General features: G+C 39.2%; 1 protein-coding gene across 3 annotated transcripts in view; it reads left to right on the top strand.

Annotated features, from left to right (window-relative positions):
* The window catches only part of LOC149142720 (uncharacterized), a 517,619-nt gene that overhangs the window by 344,104 nt on the left and 146,386 nt on the right, over positions 1-27,129 (top strand). For 2 of the 3 annotated variants that reach the window (XM_089447323.1, XM_089447324.1), the window contains exons 15-16: positions 5,110-5,176; positions 5,299-5,335. The exons of the other annotated variant lie outside the window; for it this stretch is intronic. In XM_089447323.1, coding sequence (XP_089303449.1) covers positions 5,110-5,176; positions 5,299-5,335 — 104 coding nt within the window. The remainder of the gene's footprint in view (positions 1-5,109; positions 5,177-5,298; positions 5,336-27,129) is intronic. 3 annotated transcript variants of the gene reach the window in all.

Raw genomic sequence — 27,129 nt, 5'->3', positions numbered from 1 at the left:
AGGATTCGGCAGAAAGAATGGGCTAGGTCTGTGCTTCTGTCCACTAGACCCCTTTTAGGCATTAACCTTGGATTCTAGTGTCGTGGGATCTCTTTTACTGACCATTTGGTTCCAGGGATGGTATTTCACGGGAAACCCCGATTTTGGTTGCATGGTCCTGCTCCCTTATCCGCTCATATTACTCTCTTTCCATTCATTATTACCCTATCCATCATTCATCCCACCTGGGTCCACATTCCTCCATCGAGTCCACATAGGGTCAACTCACCCCTTCCCCTTGCCCACACTTTGGGTCATGGCCTAGAATAAAGCTCGAAGGTTGATGCAGCTAAAAAAAAAGTTAAAAGCATATATGGCCACATTCAAAAGGAAAAGTACCACAAAATGCAAAAGATGGCTGGGATAAAAACTTTTAGCACATGGGCAAAAGCCAATACATGAGCTCTACCCCATCATCATGGCCATCACCCTGGTTCCTACAGGTTCTATGAGCCTTCTTCATCATATAGGAACCCATGATTGTCCCAACCCCTAGTGGGCGATGAACCGCCCCACCTTAAAGGGGGAAATTCACTACTATATCTTATACATCATGCTCTAACCCCTTGAGCCTCGAGCAGTTAATCAAAGAAAATCATAAAAGGGAAAAAGGCATATAAAGAAGGGTGGAAAAATCAAGGCCGGGGCACCTCATGTACCACGATTGCTCCCTCCTACACCTTATAAACCCAAGTGTGGGCTTCCCTCTTATTAGCTACCCTTGTGCCCCAGCATGTGACCCAAGGCTGCCCCTTCTCATTCCCTACCTCATTCACCTATCTACCACATGCCACCACCTTTTGATGGATGTACCTTGACTATATTATCCCCTTTAGAAGCAAAAACCACCTAATAGGGTACTTGGTTAACCCCATTGGGAGTTTAGGAGACATTGGCACATCCCGAAGCCCATTATGGAAGGGCAGGCCATTATGAAGTCCCCACCTGTGGTCCATGATTAGGTAAGCTCATTTGCTCGATTTCTCTAATGACTTGTTGTACTAGAAGCCTAGGGGATGCATTGGATCTTATGCAGGATTGCAAATGGTTTTCATTTGGGGTTTGGTCTCCCTATACGGGGTCCTGATCCTCGAGAGGGCTACATTGGCACATATAAGGTGAGCGTTGAGAGCCATGGGCTTCCACAACAGCAAATTGCACTTCATGGATCCCCACAACCATTCAGAGATTGCTCGTGGTTCACTTATTGGACGAGGAGGATGTGTTTGATCCATCATGCACAGTTGGCCCCAGATCTACACCATACACTTGGCAGATGATCTAGGACTTCTACGATGATGTGGCATCTCCTACATTATCATCCTAGCCCTTGAGGGCAACCTATAGGCATCTTCGATTTGTTTGGAGACCCATGAGGACACTTGTGTGCCCCCACAATCATTTGGAGCACCACTGGTTATTACAAGGGGCCAACCCCTTGTCCACTGCTTTTAAGGGTCCTATTCTTCATTGTGGCACCCATGGACCTCATTAGGCCTCTTAGAGGGCCCTATGACATGCATAGATTATTATTTGACCTCTTGAGAGGCTTACTTTTTCATTTGTGAGCTAGTTTGGTGGGCTTGTCACCAAAAGGTTGTATTATTAGCACATTATTTTATTTTTGGGGCTTATGTAGGTCAAGGAGGCTAATTCAAACTCCTTAGATGTGTATAAATACAAATGAGGTGAGATCATTTCTCATCATCACTTTGGATTGGATCTCTCTCTTCTTTAGAGAATTTCGCACTTTTTGCTGGAGGATGAATTGGAGCATTTATGGATGAATTTTGATGTATGGTTATTGGTTTATCTTCTCTTGGAGCTTCTTTATTGTCATTTGTGAATGGTTGGATATACTCTACTGCATGTAAGTATGAAATTTTGATGCTATTCTTTGTTACTTTTGTCATATATGTTGGATGGGATTTTTCGTTGTTTTAAGGCTAATTGCTGCATGCAAATTATTGCTTAATATTGTGGGATTGTCTCTATTATAACGTTCTCTCCATGCATTGGCCCTTGTAGTATGAGCGAAATCTCCTAGAGGTAAAATTTGACCTTGACAAGCCATTCCTCTTGTACATTTGAAGTATAAAAGCTGCAAGATTGCTTTCACTTGACCTAGAGGGTTTGTGAAGTAATTTTGAGGCCTCCTTGACTGGAAACCAAGAAATCTTACACATAATCAACATAGACTCCATTCTCCCAAGTACTAAGGCATTGATCTACCAAGGGTGGTCACCAAAACTCCTATTCTTTCACCTTCTCCCAAGTCTAGCCACATTGGGGTGCCTAGGGCATCAATTTCCCAACAAGTTAGCCATTGAAAAAGTTTGATCTCCTAGGGTCTCCTACGTTGGCCTCTCTTCTAACCCTCTTGATTTGAAGACATTTCGATGGTGGAGTTGGGAGAAAAGCCAAGCCCTAGCTTCGGAACCAAAACTTGCCCTACCATCGCCAAGGCTAGCACTTCCCAGGGTCAAAACTACATCATTGAGTCAAATACTTTCTTTGATCCTTCCCACCTTGTCTAGGGTAAGAAAATCATTGATTATTTCATACTTTCCTCATACCCTAGACCAAGTCCACTTGGCCCCGTGTGGTCCCACTCCTTCAAAGGACTATTCTTCAAGAACCATCCGGGATACCAACTTTAACAAGGATTTAGGGTGTGGGAAACTCCTTTCAAAGTCTATTCTCATACACCTAACCCCCAAAATCCTCCTCCTTTCCCTAGAAGCACATAGTACCTTGCTTAGAAAGCAAGCAAGTCCCATTCTTCAAAACCTTCTTGGAAAGGGTCTAGGTCACTCATATCCATTGACTTATCATTCATTAGTGACTCCATACATATCGGGTCTCCTCCCATCAGTGAAAGTTTGTAAATAGAAGGGAGCCTTAGCTGAGGTGACAGTGGGCTAAGACTCCATTTGTTGCCCTTGGCCTAGCATTTGCCCTTTAGGGATTCCCCTTAGGTCCCCTGCTAGTTTGAGCGGTAACATGCCTCTTGAGAGAATGTCTGAGACAACCCGTCCTTCTTTCGGATAGTCTCCTCTTGTAATCAATCTCCAATTTCCCTGCAACAAGATTAGCGATGAAATCCACACGATATTGGAAATCCAACTAAAGTGGAAATGGTGTCCACCGAAATTGGTTGGTTACCAGCAATTTGATGTCCATCGAAACTGGTATGTGGGTCTCGCCAGAAATCCTTGCTGCTTGAGGTCCCTTGAGCCAAAGCTAGAACAGGAAAATGTCACAAAATAGGATGCCCTTCAATAGTTGTCTCTTCCCTTTTTACAAGACTTAGAGTGAGTCTTCTAGAACTCCTGCTATTTTATTAATGAGTAACCTGTTTGCCAGATTTTTACAAAAAGACAGTAGTAAGACCAAAATTTACAAAACTCCTCAGCTCCCTTATGAAAATTTCCCTTCTTGCTAGCCTAGGGAGACAATTAAGTGAGTGGAAATATGTCTTTGTGCTCAAAATGTTGGGGACATCACAGTCCTCCCCGCCCAAAATTGCTTGTCCTCGAGTAATTTGAGTCCGGGATGCTGCAATATTTGCTCCCCTTCCCACGTTGCATCCTCTCAGGGTAGATCTTTCCACTGCACAAGATATTTTCTGATGATACTTCTCCTCAACCTTCTCTCCCTCACCTCCAGTATCTCCTCAGTAGTCAGCACTAAATGCCCTTCTTCATGCAAGGGAGGTAACTTAGATGAAGCAACAATCTGCTGTCCAACAGCCTTCTTCAAGCAAGACACATGGAAACCATTATAGGAAATCCAACTAGGGTGGAAAAGGTGTCCACCGAAATTGGTTGGGTACCAGCTAGGGTGACAGTTTGGTGTCCACTGAAACTGGTACGTGGGTCTGGCCTGAAACCCTTGCTGCTTGAACTCCTTTGAGCCAAAGCTAGACCGGGAAAATGTCGCAAAAACTCCTAGTAACCTGTTTGCCACCTTTTTACCCTTTGGCCATCTTTTTACAAAAAAACAGCAGTAAGACCAAAATTTGCAAAACTCCTCAGCTTCCTTAAGAAAATTTCCCTCCTTGCTAGCCTAGGGAGACAATTAGGCCAGTGGAAATAATATCTTGGTGCTCAAAATGGTGGGGACATCACAGAGCCTCAGCAATTTATTCACCAATATGATGTTTACGACATTGATATTAACAATTAGCAATATGGAGGTTTTAACATTTGACATAACCCACTGTTTTCTTTTACACACCTTACTTCTTTTTGTTGTTTTCCATCTAAATTTCCTCTCAAATTGATCTTTGTAATTTCTCATTTTATTTTGTAATTGTTATTGCCTTTAGCTTGATGTCAAGGAATTGCTTTAAGGAAAAAGATACGCTACTCTTGATCCTACTGTCCAACTTGAGTGTTTAATCTGTTTGTTCATGCTATAATGGTTTATTGTTGTCATCCTTCTCTTGCACATCAAATATGGAACAAATAATCCACTGGGAAGTTTTGACCCTTTCAACTCATTGTCTCTCTCAGCTCATTACAGTGTCACCATTTTTTGAGTGCAGGATATTAATATGTATATTATCGGCAGAAATAAGTTGTAATAGGATTCAACAATAATGCATGCGACTGTAAATGATTGTCTCATATCAGGCTACATGAAATGCACTTGGTCTGCTGAGTCCTGAATTTAGATTGGCACAAACGTTTTTTGGGTGCTGATATCATAATCACTAGCAAATGAATACTACTAAAAACAATTAAAACATAATTTTATCTACAAGTCATTATTCAACAGGGATTGCAATTTTACAGAATGCTCCTTAGTAATAATTGACATTGGCATTACTCTGTAGGTCTAACAAATTTATCCATGTTCCTTGTCCTAAGATATTTGGTGTTTGAATTGTTGAAGAGTCCAGTGGTTGGGACATTTCCTTGTTTAATAGTGTGCAGTTCATGTCTACTGAGGATCTTCTTGTTTTTCCTTCGGAACTCAGCGAATATTTTCAAGAATACTGATGTAAATTTTCTTATTTTTTTGTCCATGACTCCTCATAAACATATAATTGATAGTATTGAACAGATAATGGAAGGTGTCACTTTTGCCATGCGTTCCGCTCGTGAGGTAATGCTTGATAAGCCATTGGAAGGTATAGATGTGGATACAATTGATCAATTCAGTGGATTGCATCACTGTAAATAATGTGTCGTTCTCTTGTTGTGATTGAAATTATGATGTGGGTGCATTGATTTGTTTCTTTGAGCATGGCAGATACTGGACCCCTTCGATTGGTTGGTGGTGGTGCAAGGTACTTCTTTGCTGAACTGATTGAAATTTATCACATGTTTTGGATTGCTTTATATCAGTTATTTGCATTTGTTATGTTGTTCGTTACAAACACGAAAATAAAGAATATGATGTTTGAAAATGTTGGTTGCCATTTTTGAGATGTAAGATAAGATAATTTTATTAATGTATGATAAATTGCCATGTTGACCACGTACATGTCAACAGTTCCAAGAAGTAGAGTACAACAATGGATAAAAATTTTCAGTCATTATCATCATTGTAATCCCAAATTCTGCTATTTTGTATTGTAAAAATGATTCTAGTATGAATATTAAGCCATGTAACAACACATGGTAAGCCTCTGATTCTTCTCAAAAGGTTTCACTCAATGTTGTGAAAAGTGCGAGCGGGATTAAATCGGCGCGGGGAACGAATCGGAAAAAATCGGAAAAATCGGGAAAAAATCAGAAAAAAGCGGGAAAAAATCGTTTGCTACAAAAATATTCATTTTTTTCATTTTTTTTCAATTTTTTTAATATCTAAACCATCTACAACATAAAATAAATGCATTGACACATAAATATGATAAAAAAACTAATATATAAGATGTTTAATATCATTTCTAGCGCTAAAATCACACATAACATTGAATCATGTCCTGAATAGTAAGTCCTGACTCCTAAGTCCCAACTCAGCCTCAAAATATCAACAAAAATATGATAATGTATCTCATCATGTCATAATGTCATATACAATAAAATGAGGTCTAATCCTATTGATTTCCTTTGCCCCTCTTACGAGAAAATGCCACAGCTTTCCCTTTCCCTCTAGATGTAGATGCTGGTCCCTGTGTTGGTGGAGATGGTAGTGGAGTCTGATGTGCTCTAGAAGCTGAAGAACTAGAAGTAGGAGCTATAGGAGGTAGACCACGTCCTCTACTGGTGGCAGGGGTAGCCCGAGCAGGTGGTGTCACCTGGAAACATTACAATCTCCCAATCCTGAAATCCTGAAAAACTGATAAGTCTGCTGAATTTTAAATGAAATCTAAAATTCTACTTTCTCCATATGAAATCCAATGACACTGGAACCACTCTCAAACATCCTGAGTCATTTCATGGTAATGCTAAAAAATTTAAGTAAAAGGATGAAAATGAAGATTAAGGAGAATGTCACTTTTACTTTAAGAATTTAACATTACCATGAATAGCATATCCATACTAGGGCCTACACTTGATCATTAAGCTGCCCCACTCAAAAATTATTTGTTTCTTTAAAAAAATTGCATGAAAAAACCCAAATGACCAAATGAAAAACCAAATTTTTTTTTATAAAATCGTGTTGTCCCGGCAACCCCGCGCTTTTTTTGGAAAAAATCACGCTTTTTATAAAAGCGCGCTTTTTTCGGAAAAAATTGGCAAAAAAATAGGCGATTTTTTCGTGTAAAAAGCGCGATTAAATCGGCGCGGGGAAAAAGCGCTATTTTTTCAAAAAAGCGCGATTTAATCGCGCTTTTCACAACACTAGTTTCACTTTTGGGAGTTTTTTAACCTCCCCAATTACTTTTGTTTCTAAACACGATTAATTGGCAAAGTTTTTCTCCAAGATATACCCCAAAGCTAGGGTGGAACTCATTGACAAGGTCTTAGGTGAGTCCTAATGTTATCAAGTTGATGTATTTTTATCATACTAGATCATGTGTCTCGAGTCGCAAAATTTGGATGAGTCGTTAGGGGTTTGTGTCTATGTGTAAATTTCCCCTTCTAAGGGTTGATTTTTGTAATATCTTGATGTAAAAGTGTGTCTAGGAATATTTTTGGTGAATGGTTCCCTATAATTAGAAGACCATTACCAAAATGTCTTTTCGACCCACTTTGAGGGTGGAAAATGTAATTCCCCTCGATAGTCTTTTAATTAATTTTTCTAGAAAAAATAAAAGAAAATTAATTAGCCAAAAAAATAATTAAATTGTGCCATTTTTTTTTTGAGAGAGAAATTAAATTCTCTTCAAGTGGAAAATCATCAAAAACTCGTGAGTCCAAAAGAAATTTTTTTTTTGGAGTCATCCATCAAGGGAAAAATCATTTTTAAAGAAAAATTGACCTTTTGGACCATGGTGGTTAAGTCAAAGGGGATTTTTTGAGGTTAAAATTTCAAAATATTATTTTTTGGACTAGGAAAGAAGGACTTTATCATGGAATTCGAATTTTTCCTCCACACCAAGGGACAAAATTCAAATTTTAACTGGGATCAAGAAATTTTTCTCCATCAATTAAGGAGATTGAATTCTTTCAAGAAGATCAAGCCATGGATCAAGCAACTAGCCATTATTTTCCACGTGGATGTCATGTCCCTTCCCAAATAAATTTGTAACAGGTTTCGGTCTCTCCACAATTTTGCATAAATTTTGATAAGTCAAAGAACCCAAGCATTTTTGACTTAGGAACTGAGGAAAAAGGAAGGTTGAATTAGATTGTTAGTGGAAGGTGGGGACCACCCACGTTGGAAAACACACTTGGGCAATTCGAATTGCCTTGGAGGGGAATCGAATGGCTTGTGGAGGGGCCCACATGGGGGAAAGGGAGGCCCACGAAGATATAAGGAGGAAGAGCTCCTCATTTGGGGTATTCATTTGCACATCAAATTTCCTTGTGTTGCTCGCGCCACTTAGCTGAGTAACCTGGCTGTTTAACATCGAGTTTCTCAGGCGGGAGACTCAACCTTACCTTCCGGGGACTTCGAGTGCCACCCTAGGGAAGCATTTCATATTATCTTGAGGAGCACCGAAGGATTTTTGGGGCCATACCACTCAGCCTTCCAACCAGCAGAGCGTATTCCTGTAACACGCAGAGAGGGAAACACAGAAAGGTAATTGGGAGTTCATCCAAGCAGCACTTGCAGGAAAAGTTTGGAGAGTTGGAGTACATCAAAGGATCAGCCTTTGGGAGGAGTTTGGGAGCAGGAGGTTGTTGCATTTGGGCAACTCGACTCACAACCTTGGTGGACTATGCAGAGGGCATTTATGGGGCTCACGTGGGAGTTGGTGGAGAGAGTTACGGAGATGGGATCAGTTGGGAGAAGGGAGGAAAGTCAAAGGGGACATCATCTCAGTATTTGGGGCAGATTTGGAGGGCTTTCTCAGCCAATTCCAGACAGGTTGAGTTTTCCAACGTGAGGAGGTGGACATGGTCCTTGGAGGTCGATTTTCAGGGGTCTAGATTAGGCCAAACCCTTCTTAGGTTTTGGTGGGTTTTTGTTGAGGAGCCGGGAGCTGAAGTTGTAGAATTTTCTGAGCATAGGAAGTAGTGTTTCCAACACATCCTTTCCAGCAAGAACGTAGCTTTTGTGAAAATTCCTAGATCTAACAATCTTTGGAATCTTACTGCAACCAGCTGAATCTACTTCTCCTAGATTGTAAATAACATTACACACTTATTTGAGATTTCTTCATGAAATATCGAAGCAAATTAATGAAGCAACCTACACCAATTTAATTATGATTCTGAAACGTAGAAACTGAGCAAGGAAAGTAGAAACACATAGGACAGTTATTTTTGGACAAATGTCCCTGGAAAAACCCAATGCGGGAAACCAGTGCAACAACTCTAAGGGTTTATTATTATTAAACAGTAGCAAAATCTGAATACATCACTGAATACCTCACAGGGTTAATCAGCTACAGAGAGAAATACTGCCAGCAGCTTTGTGAGTTTACCTCACACAATCACTGAGAAAAGTCTTGGCTGTTCCGACTGCTCGATGAGATGCCCCTGACAGGCACTGCGATAGCTCTGCGCTGCCTCTACGCTGTCCCAGCGTCAACCCTTTCAGGCATTGTGTCACCCAACTGGGGAATCAATCAGTAGCTTAGAGTCACTGCTCTCAGCCTCTTGGTTTCACACCCCGGATTTCGACCACTGAAATTGACCCTCTGCTTTGATTTTCAACTTTCTCTCTCTACCTCAACGTCACTTCTGCGTGACCCTTCTGGCCCTGCGTCAGCCTCTGCGTCAAGGCTTCTGGATCACTTATTGCCTCTATCTACTGATGGATCTCCGACTGAGAATCTCTCTCTCCGGAAGCTACTATTCTTGCCCCTCAACTGCAAGAGATCTCCTCAATCGATTTTACCTCCTGAGAACTTCTCACTTCAGAAAATCAATTTTCTCTATCTCCGTGTGTGTGTTCCAAATGACCCTCAAACCCCTTCTTATATCTTCCTGTTGGACAACCAATGGCCTAGATTAAAACATAATCAAAGGCTCAGATTGTTTTGGCTTGATCTGTGGCTTTTTCTAGAAGTTTCACCCCTAATTAGATTAATACCTATTAATATGTTAATTTTCCTAAGTTTAGACTTAGGAACCCCATGAAAAATATTAATTATTTTAATAAAATCACTTTTGGGTGGAATTTCCCAAAACGCTCTCTGGGTTCTTTGGGATACCCATGTCCAAGCCTCCATGCAAAATTTGAAGCTTAGAGCACATCCGATGCTACCCCAAATCAACAATTTTCTGGGCAGCGCAGATTACCTCTGGAGCAGCAGTTGGGCAGCTCTAGGATCATCATTTGCTCACCTGGGTTTTATCACGCTTGTCCTTGGAGACAAGCCCAAGTGCACCATTCCATCGCTATTGTATTTGCTCCGTAAAGATTTAATAAAATGGCTCAGGTGTTCTCTATTTCTAGTGCTTTCATGGGTGTTTATTGATTGTATCTCATTTCTGGATGTTGGTCTGTTTATTTGCTTTGTGTATCACTGAATTTCCGAGTAGGAACATTACATTGGAGGGGTTTAATCCTCTCATTTTCTATGTAAGGAAGCCATTGAGCTCCTCATTGTAGGATGTACTCTAACGAAAAAAACTTAAGCAAGTTGTGAGTCAAGTTGTTGGATGTATTTAATTTTGCAATAATAAAAAGTCTTTGGGCTCCAATACATGGTGTCTCTCGTTCAATGATTTATGTTATGTGCTGAATATGTTTTAATGCTCTAACTATGTAATATTGAATATTGTTGTTTCAATAGCCAGTGGTTGGATCATCTATTAGCATAGGGATCTTGCTTTAGGTGTTGGGTTCTACTGAAACATTTTTGCTTAGTCGATCTAGCAGGTATCTCAAGATCTTGAGGTTTTTAAATGTTTATCTAAACCCCTTTTGAAACTGACAATCTATCTTTTAAGTGTGTAGAAAAATCATTAGATTATTCAGCCCTTGGAAGCTCTAAGTACATAGACTTTGAAGTGGCATCACCTTGTTTGGCTCCTCGACTTATCTAACGATTGTTTTGCAGTGACTTGGCCACGAGACTAAATTAAATTTTAATCTTCACTCAAATTATTTCAAATTTATTTGTGCAAATAAATCTATATCTGCAAATTAGAGATTGTAAATTTAATTTGTGAATATTGTAGACAATCTGTACATATTTTCTACTAACCCTTGTATAGACTTGGTTTCTCTTGTATGTATTTGACACAATATAAATGTGGGTTGTCTAGATCTAGGAAGTAATTGTTAATATTTTGTATATTGAGATTTTTTTTGTAGGTGGAAACCCCATCAATCTGAAGAGGAGAAGAGCTATTTTGTAGATCTAAAATCTCCCACTCAACGACTAGTGTTTTGAGGGTTTCACACTTGATTTTGGCCAGCGTTTCCTCAAGGAGAAGGGGTGCAAGGGGTTTTGAGGTACCTAGGCCTTCCTTAGGCCTAGATCCTTCATATCCAGGTACTAGATCTAGAACAACTTCATCAAAAAGGTAGGTTGCATGCTTTAGAGGGTTAGAACAACCCTATTGGTAAGGGTTCAAAGTAAAATTAGTCACTAGACTTTTGTAATATTTCCTTGTATTTTGTGATAAGTTTTGTGACTGATTTCTTGTTGGCGGTGAGCTCATTCTTGATAGTGGTAAGATCTAATCTATTCTTGAGATAATACATTTATTGGCATCTAAGAAGTATGTTTGGTAGTAATTGACATAGTGACATTGCTATTGGTTTTTCTCTTAGCTTGAGGAATCGTTAACTCTTCCCTTGCTCGTCATTGTGCATGCCTAAGAATCCTTTTTCTTGCATTACATGGTTGGATCTCCTCACATATCATTGTTAGGTTCTTGTTTGCACAAGCATTCCCCCTTTGCGAATTGGATTGAGTAGTTGTGTTTGCTCTTTGTTGCATGTCATTCATTAAATTCACTGTTGGCAATCTCATCCTATTGCTCCTAGTTGTGCTCTTATAATTGTCGCTCATTCCAATTTGGTAACCTAATAATTGAAAGAGAATTCGTAATAAGCACACATAAGTAAGAGACATTGCTATCATTGCCATAATTGTTTCAATTGAGCTAATCTCTAATTGTTTCATAACTTGTCATTGGCATACTCGTGATCTCATGTTAAAGAATTATATTTGAAAGATCTTGATTGCAAGAAGTCTAATTGTTAATATTGAAGCATTGTAATATCCCCAATTTAGATTTTCTGCATTAGAGACAATTTTTGGAAGAGGAGGCAATTCCGACATTAGGACTTAAGAGGAAAAAGGGGAAATCCTAGCTTTAGTGGAGAGTGGGAACCATAAGGAGAGAAAATTCGACCCAAGTAGCAATTCACACTTGTGAGAAGAGAGAGAGAAAGGAAGAGATGCGAATTAGTGGAAGTTGGGGACCACCAAGTGAGAGATGGCCAACAATTATAAATAGAGCTTGGAGGCCTCCATTTGGTATCTTTGATCATTTGACAATTTAACATTAGTTCTCTTGAGCTGCTTAGCCAAGACAACTATGTTGTTCAACACAAGGAATTTTCGAGTGGGAATTCCACCCTCATTTCGGAGAACTTTGAGCATCCCCCTAGTGAGGTAATTTGAGGAGCTCAATTCAGAGTTTCCATTGGGCGTATTTGAAGGTTATTTCAACTGGTACATTCTTCTTCCAGGGTGCAGAAGTGGTTCAAATTGCTTGTGGGGAGATTAGTTACGACGTAGAACACCGGAGGATTTGCAGGGCTTTTCCCCTAATTTAGCCAGAGTTTTTGTGATGGTTAGCAGGGTTAAGTTTGAGAGAATTCTTGGGGCTGAAATTCAATATTTTTGACAGTGTGCAAGGGTCTCCAAGCATGCTTGCACAGGGGTTGGAGGCATAGAGGTTGAGGAGAGATAAAGGTCAGACATGGGAGGTATTCCTCAGGGGAAAATTTAGCCAGAGTTGGGAGAGATTTCTAGTGGTGTATTTGGGCTTAATTTAGTAGTATCAATTTTGTGGGGCGTTTTTTCACCAAATTGGGCAATTTGCACTTGTTGGGGGTCACCGAGGGTTGGTGGATTCAACCCAAACCCTTTCTGGGTTTTTGTGGGTTTGGTGAGAGGAGGCTAGGATTAATTTTATAGAATTTTCTGAGCACTTCTGAGGGCAGAATTCCTAGTTCCATGAATCCATTCAACAGCCAGCAACAAAAATTGTTGGAGGAGGGCGCAGTTTACCCTGACCCCATTTCCATCACTTGGGTCCGTGAGATATTTCTGGGTTTTGTTGGAGCTGGTGTGGAGAGCCCACATTTAATTTTGCAGAAGTTTTGGAGCAAATTTGAGGGTCGAAATCTTAGTGCACCTATAGCGGCAATGGCAATAATTTTCTAGTTCAGTGCAAGGACTTGGGGAGAGAAGTTTCCAGCACTTTGGCAGCTCCATTTTCACCTGGGACTTGACTAGCTTGCAACAACTAGCCCAAGTTCCTCTGATCTCATTTATTGTACTCCTATCTATCAAAATTAATACAATGACTCAGAGTTTTTGCCCATATTTTCATGTTCAAATGTGTATGGTTGTGCATTTTTGAATTTAGTAGTTGTAGCTAGTTCATTGCTTCTGTTATCTATAATATTTTTCCATTTGGAATATTACAAGCATTGAAGTATAGTTGATCTCATTGTAGCAAGTTTATTTTATCATTATTTGCATCTTCATTCAAGGTTAGAAGTGCATGTTTAATTTTACCTCCAAGCATAAGCTTGGTTGCAAGAGAGATAGGACCACCTTCTTCATCCAATTTGAGAAGTCTAGACCCCCATTTGCAGTTAACACAAGTGACCTTACAGTTATCTGGGCAATCCCTTGTAGGAACAAAGGCACTTGGGTGGTTAGAACTTCATGGGAGGTATCATTAATGAGGCCTTAGCCTCCTTCCTTTGGACTTCTCTCTACAACATGTGTTCGAGACTAACTTCGAAATAATTGAGAGGAAGGATTCACCTAGACTAGGCATTTAATTAAAATTGACCAAGATCTTGCATCTCACATTAGATTAGGTCCTGCACTTCATCTAGGATAGATCTTGCATCTTGCAACAACTATTCATCTGGTAACTTGATATCTTAATCTCTATTGTGCAAGTAATTAATACTGGTTTTGCTTAATAAATCTTACTTGTCACACTATTCTAATTCAAGTTGCTAGGACATTCAGTTGTATCTCCTGGATTTGTTGGTTTCCAATGGGTTTTATCATCCTTCCATCTGTAGGGACTATCCCCCTTAGCCTGCATTTAGGAGATATCTTAAATGGAGAGGGCAATGTTAGAAAATTAGAAAGGCAGAAATATTTTCTTATGTTGATAATTACTTGTGTTATTCTTGTATTCTTATTATCTTCTTTATGTTCTTCTTTTATCTTCTTTTCATCAAGAAATCATCAAATCAAAACATGAAGATCAATGACACCAAATGTAGGCACTCAGCCAGGGCTAAAACCCCTCTCTAGGGGAAAACCTAGTCAAACTCTTCCACTAATCAAATTGAGATAGACCAAGACCTTAGACCTGACCAAAAGACCTTCCTCCTCCACCAAGTCAGCCTTCCAATATGATTCAACAAACTTCAGTAGTCTCTTCTTGTCCAGCAGCTACAACCCAACAACAACCCAGAATTTTGGGCCCCCAGCAACCAGAATTTCGACCCTACTGCAGATCTAGAATTTCAACCTCCCCAACAACTTCAGAATTTCGCACGTGTGAGAGTAGAGAGAGAAAATTTGACTTCCTTTTGCTTGACAAAGCCTTCCTTCTCCTTCGCTAGGGTTTTCTTCCTCTTCCTTGAACTTCGCACCCTTTTTCTGTCTCCAACTACTGCAGATCGAACTTGTGATTGATGTGTTCCAAATGAGTCGAGTTTCTGCCCTTTTATAGTGGATTTTGCCTCCCTAATTAGGCCGACTTGTCCAGGTTGAGGCTGACTTGGTGGAGGAGGCCTAAACGGCCTATTTTACATAAAAATAGATTTCTTCTTTAATAGATAAAGCCCAAGAAAGGTCTTTACATATTGACAAGGACAAGGACTCTTGACATAAATCCTAGAAGCCTACAATGGAGGCTTTGACCTAAAAACATTGACCCAAGCATGAAACCCATGCTTTAATAAGTCAATTTCTTTTATAATAAAGTTTCTTTTTCTTTCTTTTGACAAATACATTACAACATGACTCAAATACAATCATGAAGACCACCACTAGTTACATTTTTCAACACTCCCTCTTAACTAGGGAGGTATTCATAATTACGTATATACAAAGGTACATTGAAGATCTCAAAATGATATACTTTATAAAGAGTTCATAGCACACCTAGTGCTACAGATTAGATACCTGACCAGGATACTCTAATTGGGTGGGACTAAGGTGTACTCAAGCTTTAGCCACTTTAGGTACCATCAAGCTTTTAATCTCTAACACCAACCCATGGATCTAGGTGCGTATCCAAGGTTGGAGCTCCATGAACAACGCCACCCTCCCTAATTCGAGATCTAGACATCAACACATAGGTTAGCTAGATGTCCTCCCAAGCATCTTGTTGCCACAAGATGTGTCATCTCTCCTTATCAACTAAATCAGATATATATCCACGACTTCAAGCATGCTTCAAACATTCAACCTTTTTATGGAGAGATCCTGCAAATCACAACCCCAATCAATGATAAATCTTCAAATATATATACAAGTAAACAAACCTTTAGGGTCCATTCTAATGCTAATTATATCATCAACAAAGTATCCAAATACAACTTATCAGAATTTTTCTTCTTTCACTTCTTTAGTAGCACCGAATCCATCTGTAGTACTTCATTCATTTTTTGGTTTTATTCCTTCTTCAAGGCATTTACTATGTCTGTCATAATATGTCCTCCTTAACTGAGGAGATATACCCTTTCTTTTATCAAGCTCCCTCTCAACTCAACAACTTCTTTCTTTTGGAGAGACTTTAATCTTTCAAGGCTTTATTTCTTTCTCATGGCATCAAGGTCATCTTGATCATCATCATTCTTTGTAGCTTCCTTCATCATGCTCATCATTATTATCATCTTCAATTATGAACATCTTCAACATCTTGAAGATTATGTACCTGCAAAACTTTAATAGCAAGTACAACCAAATACAAATATATAGAAGCATGAAGTCAACCATATCAAAATCATATCATTACAATGGAAGCATCAAAACATTCAAGCTTTTGGACATTAAATACCTAAACCTAGTTAGGTTCATAATCAACAAGGGTTACATCTTTTTACATACTAGACTTCAACTTCTTGCTAGGGTTTTGTCATAAACCCTAGACTCCATCTTCGAGACACAAAGCCTTAGATTCAATCAAATAACAATCCAATCATAGTAATATACATCTAAGGTTTCAATAATATGCTTTTAGAATTACATGTCAGACTCTACTAGGGTTTGTTGCAAACCCTAGATTTTATCATCAAAGTTAAATCATATCAATAATCGAAAACAATATCATCATGTCCTAGAATATCAATCTCTACTAGAGTTTTTCTTACAAACTCTAGATTTCACAAACTAAAACATGAGTATCAACAATTAAGTTAGCATACTCGCATATACATATCTAGGATGCACTAGCATTTCACATCAATATCTACTAGGTAAACCCAAGATCAATACATCGAACAATTTTGACCAGGCTAGGGTTTCGATCAAACAAATGAATATACACCTAGGGTTTCATTCCTAGGATCTTACTATAACTATTACAAGGGTTTTGTTTATAAACCTTGATTCACCAAACCCTAAAAATATAGGGTTTCATTATATAACCTTACATTAACAATAAACACTAAAGGACTAGGGTTCTAACTTCTTACCTTGATATTATCAAAACCCTAAACTTCAAAAGAATAGGATTTCAAACAACCCCTAAGTAGACTAGGGTTTCATTATTAACATTGATGTACCCTTAACAACAAAAGTCTAGGGTTTTACAGTGAACCCTAAAGGTTAGGGTTTCACAAGAATAGTTAAATAACAAGAGATAGTATAATGAGGGTAGATTCAATCTAATGATTAATCACCCTAACAAGAATCTTTATGATTCAAAACCCTAGACATAAAGATGTTAGTAATGTAAAGCAAATTTCAAAAGAAGAATGATCATACCTTTTGTATGAAGAGAACCTTGTAACAAAACTTGTAGTCTAAGACATACCTTAAGTTGTTCTTTAACAAACCTTGTAGGACTTCAGTTCTTGAAGGGCTTCCTTTGCAACATAACTTCTTTCATGATTCAAGTCTTTCCTTTGAAGTCTCCTCCATAACCTTTGTGTATTTTACAAACTTTCCTAACCAAGGAAAATATAAAGAAAAGGTTATTAGTATACAATACAAACAAATCTCGATGTGAGGAGGAAACCAAACATAAAAGAGGAAACAAGGAACAAGATACTTATCTTTTGGTAAAATGGTGAAGGCTCCCTCTTAAACCAATCTTTCTGAGGGATACCTACAACTTAGACAATCCAAAAATGTTCTAACAAGATATATTAGATCTACAAACTCTAGAAATCAAAACATATTTCAAAACTTAAAAATAGTAGACTAAGAAGGATATGTAAGAGGAGACTTAATAGTATAAGTCTTTGACTTCAGATTCTTCAATCTTGTTCTTCTTAGGTGGAGATTCATCGGCAACATTTGCATGTTCTCTTTCTCTCTTTTTATTCCTTGGATTCTCAGGACATTGAATTTTGTAATGTCCCATTTTGTGACAATTATAGCACTCAATCTTTGATAGATCAACCTTCTTCTTTGGTCCTTTGAATTTCTTGAATGTTCCCTTCTTCTTGTGATGAGCAAAGTAGGCATTTGAAGTGTTTTCTTCTTCATCCTCCTCACAGTTATTTACCAATGAGATACGGGCTTCTTCTTGACTGTGTGCATTCCACATTTGTTCAAAGGTTGGAATATCTTTCCAATTGCTAATTCCTGTTGCAAAAGCACTCCAAGATTTTGGTAGGCCTAGTAGAGCAACAATCATGAGTTCTTTTTTTGGTACAATTTCATCTATAGCTTGGAGTTCATCTCTTATTCTAGAGATCCTTATAAAATATGATGAAACCATATCATCTTTTGTCATATTTATTGTTCTTAGTTCATTCTTGAGACTAGATATTTGACCAATGTTCTTGATGGTAAATAACTTGGAAAGGGCTTCATACATTTCTTGAGTAAAATCTATATTGGATATGTATGGGATTAGATTGTCCTTCACTCCATCTACTATTAGATTCATGGTCAATATGTCAGTTTCCCTGTACTTTTCCTTTCTTGCATCATCTGAAGTTTTCTTAATTTTCCCTTGAGCAAAATCCAAAACTTTATGCTTAGCAAGAATAAGATCCATCCTCTTTTTCCATGCCCTGTAGTTGGAGGCTCCTTCTAGCTTGTTTTTTGTCTTCATTGAGGTTGTCATAGTCTCTATAGATAGTAGGCTTCTCTTCTTATACCATCCTTTCCTTAATGACCTTCCTTTGTTCCTTTCTCCTTAACTATTCTTTCAATTGACCTTCAAGCTTCCTTTTCCTTCCTTCTTCACCTTAGGTCTGATAACATGTTAGAAAATCAGAAAGGCAGAAAGATTTCCTTACGTTGATAATTACTTGTGTTATTTTTGTATTCTTATTATCTTCTTTAGGTTCTTTTTTTTAACTTCTTTTCATCAAGAAATCATCAAATCAAAACATGAAGATCAACGCTACCAGATGTAGGCACTCATCCAGGGCTAAAACCCCTCTCTAGGGGAAAACCCAGTCAAAATCCACTAATCAAATTGAGATAGACCAAGACCTTAGACCTGACCAAAAGACTTTCTGCCTCCACCAAGTCAGCCTTCCAATATGATTCAACAAACTTCAGTAGTCTCTTCTTGTCCAACAACGACAACCAAGCAACAACCTAGAATTTCGGCCTTGAAATATACACCCTAAAGTATACAAACTTCGCCTTGGGACAAAGGCTTTGTGAGAATGTCAGTATCCTGCTCATTTGTAGAAACACATTGGAGCCTCACTACTCCCTTCTATACCATGTCCTAGATGTGGGGGCACCATGATCTCGATGTGATTCGACCTGTTGATTTGTGGTAGGATCGGATGTGCTCTAGCCATGAAAATTGGTGGAGAGGCTAAGGCACATAAGATCTCCAAAACCCATAAATCGTTTTGGGAAATTCCATCTGGTTGGAGAGATATTAAAATAATTAATATTTTTAATGGAGTTCCTAAGTCTAAACTTAGGAAAATTAAAATATTAATGGGTATTAATATAAAATTGGGTGAGAAGGTTTTAAATGACGAGGATCAATCCAAATCTAATCTTAGCCGTTGATTAGGGACTTAATCTCGGTCGTTGAAGACTCAACAGGAAAAGTATAAGAGGAGGCTTGAGGGTTAGTTGGATAGACACCAACAAATACTCAGTGTTTCAAAGAAAATCTATTCTCAAAGAGAAGGAGATCGATTTCAGAGGGAGATTTGTAGGGTGGAGGAAGAGGGGGGATTAGCAACAGTCAGGGAGCTCAGAAGAAGTGACACAGGGACTCTGAGAGACAGTGCAGAGGGAGACGTAGATCAGAGAGACGCAAGGATGATGCAGAGAGGGACCAGAGCTGCACAAAATAACCCAGGGCTAATGCAGTATCGAAAGGTAGCTCTCCAGGGTGTCAAAAAGTCTTGGAGAAAAGTTTAGGTGTTTTCTCTCAGTGTGTATGTAAATTTTTCTGTAAATGTGATTGTTGCTGAAGATTAATAAAACCCTCCTCTACTACACCAGTTTTCCTCCATTGGGTTTTTTTGGGGACAATTGTCTAAAAATAATTGTATTGATGTGATTGATTCTTGTGCATATATTTGTTTCTGTATAATGGTGTGATATCTGCAGTAGAATTTATTTTAATATTTACTGAAGGGATTTCATAAATAACTTATTGGGAATAATAAGTAGGTGAAATAAATCAATTGCTGCAGTAATAGAATTTCTGTTTAGAAATTTTCACATGGTATCAGAGCAAAGATTCGGCGACAGGAAGGGAAAATCAATTATGGGTCAAGAGCATGATGCAAAAGCATCCACTCAAGGAGACTTGTGCAGATTTTCAGAAGAATGCACAAGAGATAGAAATTACGATTATTCTATGTTGGCTTCCAGATTGGAAGAAGAAGTTGCTTGCGTAGCAAGCTCTGCCTCCTTGGAGGTTTGGTATATAGATAGTGGAGCTTCCTGGCATATGACAAGAATCCGAGAATGTTTTTCAAATTATCAGGAAGAAAGAATGAATTTTCAGATCACCATGGGGAATAAGGAAAAGTGTACTCCAATAGAGAAAGGTACTATAGTTTTTCAAATAGAAACAGGAGAGCGGTTCCGTGCTACCAATGTGTTGCATGTGTCAGGATTGGGGATGAACTTACTTTCCATATCTCAACTTCAAAACAATGGCTATGATATTTTCTTCATTAAGGAGAAAGTATATGTCAAACATCGAGTTGGAAAAAGAAGGTCCAGATCAGAATCAGAAGTAACAGGTTGTACAGGTTGCAGCTAGAATCACCAATGGCACTGATAGGCAGTAATGGAGACAAGGATTTGAATGAACTATGGCACAGAAGGATGGGACATTTGCACCATGGGGCTTTGAGAATTCTCAGAAAAACTGTAACAGGAGTTCCAGATCTTAGTACTGAACGAGATGATGTATGCAGAGGGTGTGCTCTGGGCAAGTATGCCAAAGCAGCGTTTCCAAGAAGTAACAATAGGGCCAAGAGTGTACTAGGATTGATACACTCAGACATCTGCGGACCGATGTCCACAAAAGCTCTTAGTGGTGCCGAATACTTCGTCACCTTCATTGATGACCATTCCAGGAAGACTTGGATCTACTTTCTGAAAACCAAAGATGAGGTTTTCGGTTGATTCAAAGAGTTCAAGGCTCTAGTGGAGAATCTGATAGGAAAGAAGATAAAAGTGTTGCACTCAGACAATGGTGGAGAGTATGTTGACAAGGACTTCACTAATTTTTGTGCTAGGGAGGGCATCCGGAGCAGAATGGAGTAGCAGAAAGGAAGAACATGACTATTGTGGAAGCAACTAGGGCAATGATGTATGATCATGATATGCCAAAATTCCCATGGGTAGAAGCATGCATCACGACAATCTATGTCCAGAATAGAACTCCTCATAGGTCATTGGGCAAGATTACTCTAGAGAAGGTCTTCACTGGGAAGACACCTGAAGTTAGTTATTTTAGGATATTTGGGAGTTTAGCATATTGCTGTATACCCGAGGAGAAGAGGAAGAAGTTAGATCAAACTGCAGAGAAACGATATCTTGTGGGATATAGCGAGAATGCTAAGGCATATAGAGTCTATCTTCTAGGGAGTAAGAAGGTAGTAGTTCGGCGAGATGTAAAGTTCATGGAGGATAGAGCTTTCAGAAAATCTCAAGAAATGCCTTCCGAGGAGCAGTCAAAAGATGAGCCGTTGGTCAAACCACTTCAACCAGTGGAAGCTAGTACCATAAATTTTCCTTTAGAACAGGAGGAATCACGGGAAGAGGAAGAGCTGACAGATGTGCCTACTACCATAGGAAAAACAAGCCAGGAACTCCGACAGATTCTACGGGATGCAGAAGAATTCATTGGTGCACCCAGGAACAGTAAAAGGGAGCGAAGACAGCTAGACAGATACCAGGCCTTAGTAGCTCAGGTTGGGGAACCCTCCAGTTTTCAGGAGGTCGTTCAGCATCAAGTATGGGTGGATGCGATGGTGGAGGAATACAGCTCTATAATGGTGAATGATGTCTGGGAAGTGGTGCCTAGGCCTCAAGACAGATCAGTCGTAGGTTTGAGATGGATCTACAAGATCAAATATGCTACAGACGACAATGTGGAGAAATACAAAGCCAGGTTTGTGGCAAAGGTCTATGCTTAAAAGGAAGGAATAGACTGCAAAGAGACCTTCGTCCCAGTAGCCAAGTATACATTTGTTAGAACCGTGATATCTCTTGCAGCACAGATGGGGTGGGAGATTCATCAGATGGATGTCAAGATGACATTCTTGAACAGGGTAATAGAAGAGGAAGTATACATTGAACAACCATAAGGCTTTGAGACACATGAGAAGAAATCTCATGTATGCAGATTAAAGAAAGCCTTGTATGGGCTTAAACAGACACCTAGAGCATGGTATGGTCGAATTGATGGCTACTTGCAAAAGATGGGGTTCGTCAAGAGTGATGCAGATCCCAATCTCTACTATCTGGTTGTAGAGAATGAGCCTCTAGTCCTAGTATTATATGTGGATGATCTCTTCCTGACAGGATCATCTAGGCTCATCAAGGACTGCAAGAAGAATCTAGCCACAGAATTCGACATGAAGGATTTGGGACAGATGCATTATTTCCTGGGGTTGGAAGTTTGGCAGCAGAAGGGTGAGATCTTCCTTGGACAAGGGAGATATGCTACAGAAATCCTAAAGAGATTCAGGATGCAAGACTATAGGCCTATGGCTACTCCAATGATCACCAACTGGAAGAAAATTGATGCATCAGAAGATAAAGATGTTGATCCCACCTTGTACAGGCAGCTCATAGGATCCCTGATGTATCTAGTCAATACCAGGCCAGACATTTGTTACACTGTCAACACCCTCAGTCAATTCATGGTGGAACCTAAGAGGGCGCATTGGGCAACAACCAAACATGTTCTCAGGTATATACAAGGAACAATCGAGCATGGACTATTGTACACCAGAGGCAATGACATTAGGCTGAGTGGGTTCACTGATGCAGATTGGGTTGGAAGTTCAGTAGATCGGAAAAGTACCACTGGGTATTGTTTCAACATTGGATCGGGGATGACTTCCTGGTGCAATAGGAAACAGAAATCCGTAGCTTTGAGCTCAACTGAAGCAGAATATATGGCCGCTAGCACAGCTTCGTGCGAAGCCATATGGCTTAGAAAATTGCTTGTGAACCTATTCCGTAGAAGGATGGATGCAACCAGGATCATGTGTGATAATCAGAGTTGCATCAAGCTCTCTGAGAATCCAGTATTTCATGATCGGTCGAAGCACATTGATATCGGGTGTCACTTGGCAGAAACTGTGTCTAACGAGGAGCAGTACAGTTGAGCTACACTCCTACAGGAAAACAGGTGGTGGACATCCTCACCAAGGCCCTAGGAAGAACAAAGTTCATTTATTTCAGGGAGAAGATGGGGATGGTAAAGAATCCATTTCAGTAGTAGAAATGGATAAGTGTCAGGTGTTGCAGTGCAACAGTTAGTAGTGCTATGGGCAACATGGGCAACATATGGAGAGGGAGCTGCAGTATAGATGTAGCAGTGGCAGTGGCAGTGTCATGGGCAGCAGTACAAAAAGCAACAACGCAAATGGTGTGAGGCATCAGGCCAAGCATCAGCACAGGTGCCGGTGCGGAAGGATCAGTGAGATGTTTCAATGTTAGAGCATTACTAGAGCACATTCCTTGCTAAGAGGGAGTGTTGATTTGTGCTAGCATCGGATGTGATCTAGCCATGAAAATTAGTGGAGAGGCTAAGGCACATAAGATTTCCAAAACCCAGAAATTGTTTTGGGAAATTCCATCCGGTTGGAGAGATATTAAAATAATTAATATTTTTAATGGAGTTCCTAAATCTAAACTTAGGAAAATTAAATATTAATGGGTATTAATATAAAACTGGGTAAGAAGGTTCTAAATGATGAGGATCAAGCCAAATCTAATCTTAATTGCTGATTAGGGACTTAATCTCGGCCTTTGAGGACTCAATAGGAAAAGTATAAATGGAGGCTTGAGGGTCAGTTGGAGAGACACCAATAGATACTCAGTATCTCAAGGAAAATCGATTCCCAAAGAGAAGGAGATCGATTTCAGAGGGAGAGTTGCAGGGTGGAGGAAGAGAGGGAATTAGCAGCAGTTAGGGAGCTCAGAAGAAGTGTTGCAAAGACTCTGAGATATAGCGTAGAGAGAGATGCAAGGATGACACAGAGAGGGACCAGAGTTGCGTAGAGCCACGCAGAATGATGCAGTAGAGAAAGGAAGCTCTCCAGGGTGTTAGAAAGTCTCAGAGAAAAGTCTCAGGTGTTTTCTCCCAGTGTCTATGTAAATTTTTCTATAAAAGCGATTGTTGTTGAAGATTAATAAAACCCTCCTCTGCTGCACCGGTTTTCCCGCATTGGGTTTTTTCGAGGACAATTGTCCAAAAATAACTATGTTGATGTGATTGATTCTTGTGCATATATTTGTTTCTGTATAATGGTGTGATATCTGTAGTAGAATTTATTTTAATATTTACTGAAGGGATTTCATAAATAACTTATTGGGAATAATAAGTAGGTGAAATAAATCAGTTGCTGTAGTAATAGAATTTCTGTTTAGAAATTTTCACAAGACCTGTCATCACGGTCATCTCCTGCACCTGATCGAACCATCCTACAATTAGCTTCCAAAGCCACACTGCTTCACAACTCACCAAACTAGCTACAATATGCTCAACCTTTGCAATCATGATTGCGATAGATGTTTACTCCCAAGCAAAATCCAAATTGAATCATCATCCTGATGTTCTCTTCCAGTCTTCAGCACTCTCTACCCAATCTTAATCTGTATATCGATTCGGTTTTACTTCCCAACTCACATCCAACTGTACCATGCGGGTACCTCAACACATGTTGTGCCACAACTACTTTCTGGTCACCATACCTCAACACATGTTGTGCCACAACTACTTTCTGGTCACCTTGACTGGGTGCTTCCTCTGACACTGAAACATATCCTATTGTGGCAATCCTGGCTAATCCCTCCAGCTTCTGCCATACTTCTAGTTCTAAGGAGTAATATATCCAACCAAAATCCTTCATCTCGAACTAAGAGCTCGACTCTGAATTGACATTTGTGGTGCTCCTAAGTGGTTGTGGGGCACATCAATGGTCTCATGGGTCTCCAACTGGATCAAACAAGTCGATGCTCCATAAATAAGGCTAGAATGATGATACAAGCCCTCCCTTGTCTCCCTGGGTGAGACAAAACCCCATTTGGGCCTTGGATCAACTATCAAGTTCCTGGTGCAAGTATGTGGCCAGTTAGGCAACATGGTCCAAATGCATCATCATCTTTGTATAGCTGGGGCATGAGCAAGAAATCAATGGTGTTGAAGAAACCCATGGCATGGTAATCAATGCTTTGTTGTGGTGGAGGCCCATGGCTCTTAGTGCTCACTCTACAAGTGCCATCATGACCCTCTTAAGGGTTTGGATCCTGTATAGGGAGGCCATGCCCAAGATGAAGACCCAACTGCAATCCTGTATACGATCTGTTGACCACTATGCGTCAACGACCCATAGCAGTACACCCCCTTTTTCGCAAAAGGGATAGCGCTTGATTGATGTGTCCATGCCGTTCAACTATCATCATCAGCCTAATCATCATGTTATATTGTAAACCCTTTCTGCATGTGTAAATTGTAAATAATCTCAGTAGATTCATGTCGTGTATGTAATTGCCTAGATAAACCTATTTTTCTGGTGACGATCTACATTCTGGGAGGTTTTTTGTCTCACCGATCCATTCTCGGATGGTCGGCAGAGTTTTCCTTTAGCCTTACCCCAAAGCCGGAGTGGATTTTGTCACTGAGATCTTAGGGGAGTCCTAGTGTTCTAGATCGAGTCTATGTAAAAGTGATTTGGGAATAATTCTAACTATTTGGTTAGGTTATTTTATTACAAATTGCTTGATCTGCTAGATTATATTTGTGTCGTAGAACTGGGTAGTCTGTGAGGGTCCTTTTTAGATGGGTTTTCCTCCTTGTGATGTAAAAAATGTGAAAATTAGGATGTAAAGTGTCATGAGGGTTGGAAAAATAATTTATCCCCTCATAGGTTAATTAAATAAATTTCCTGGCCAAAATTAATTAAAATCCTAAGCCAAAAATTTAATTAATTCTAGGTTCTAGTTAAATTTAAATTCTCCGAAGGCAAAATTCATTGGTCCTTAAAAAATTAAATTTTAAGAGGTTCAGGGACCAAGGTAAATTAATTATTTTGCTAAATTTTAAGCCCTTGGTCCCTGGGTTAAGTCAAAGTCAAAATTTTTAGGAAATCTATTCAAAAATTTAATTTTTGGATTAATTAAAATACATTTAATTGAAAATTTCGAATTTCCTCAATAATTTAAAATTTCGATAGATTAGATTAAAAGAAATTTTTATCCTTATCAATGGTTGAGATTGCTTTGATGTGGATCACTCGAACTAGCGGTTGGAGGATTTATCTTTAAATAGGAGGTCATTTGTCAGTCAGTTCATCCGATCTCTGGATTGTGTACTAAGCTCTCAAGCTCTCTTGTATACTTTTTTGAATTAATGCAAAAGTCTTTGGGGTTTCAACGTGCTGTAGTGTTCCTCTTCATGAATTTATGGTAACATTGTTTTAATTTCTGCTTAATATTATGTGAAAACTATTAATCAATAGCTCTCTTAGAATAATTTGAATACAGGTATCTTATTCAGTTTGTTGGATTTAGGGTAGCATTTTTAATTTTGATTGAGGTAGCAAGTATCTCTATTTCTTCAAAATTTTATTGTTGTTCTATTTCTCTACTTGATTTGATGGTTGATCTAGTGTTTGTAGAAAATCTCTCAGGTTCTCATTGAGTGTTTGGGGATAGTCCTCGGTTGGACCAGCCAACTCTCAACACATATTTTCTAAAGAGCCTACTTCATATAAGCCTCAGGATTTATCTAACGATAATCTTTTTTCTGCAAGGTGTTTTTGGGCTAGTACCTCTAAAATTTCAAAATCTTTTAAATATTTTGTAGAAATTTTGATAGATCTGGCTATTAAGAGCCTTAGATTATCAGATCTGGGAGCGGAGTTGGATTCATACTCCTCAGATCTGATAGATCTGTAAATTATTTGTATAGATCTGTTATTTACTTGTGTAGATCTGAAATTTTGTAACATAATTTTGAATTTTAACACTTGGGTTTTTGGGATTTTCTCTATTTTTGTACATATTGGGTATTGGGTTTTTCTCTTTTCACTTGTGCAGAAATAGATCTGAGAAATCAGCCAAGAAAATCTTCAGATTTGAGCTAGATCTAGACCCTAGAGGGCAAGATCTGGGCTCAAAGATTGTTTGCAGGAATAGATCTGAGAAATCAGCCAAGTAAATCTTCAGATCTGAGCTAGATCTAGACCCTGGAGGGCAAGATCTGGGCTCAAAGATTGTTTGCAGGAATAGATCTGAGAAATCAGCGAAGTAAATCTTCAGATCTGAGATTTTTCAAGCAGATCTGAGGGTTTTGAGACAGATCTAGGCCCTGGAGGGCAATATCTTATCCCAAATATTTTTACAAGGCCAGCCATTAAAGATTTTGCAATAAATCTGAAGATCTGAAGCAAAATAATTTTTTTCAGAACAAGGGTTTCAAGTTTTGGGGCTCTTAAGCCCAG

The sequence above is a fragment of the Pinus tabuliformis genome, chromosome X, assembly GCF_031772625.1.
Source record: "Pinus tabuliformis cultivar Carrire ecotype Pingquan chromosome X, CPIR1, whole genome shotgun sequence".
Lineage (NCBI taxonomy): Eukaryota > Viridiplantae > Streptophyta > Pinopsida > Pinales > Pinaceae > Pinus > Pinus tabuliformis.
Note: the sequence above shows the minus strand (reverse complement) of the source record. Positions and strands in the feature narration are given on the sequence as shown.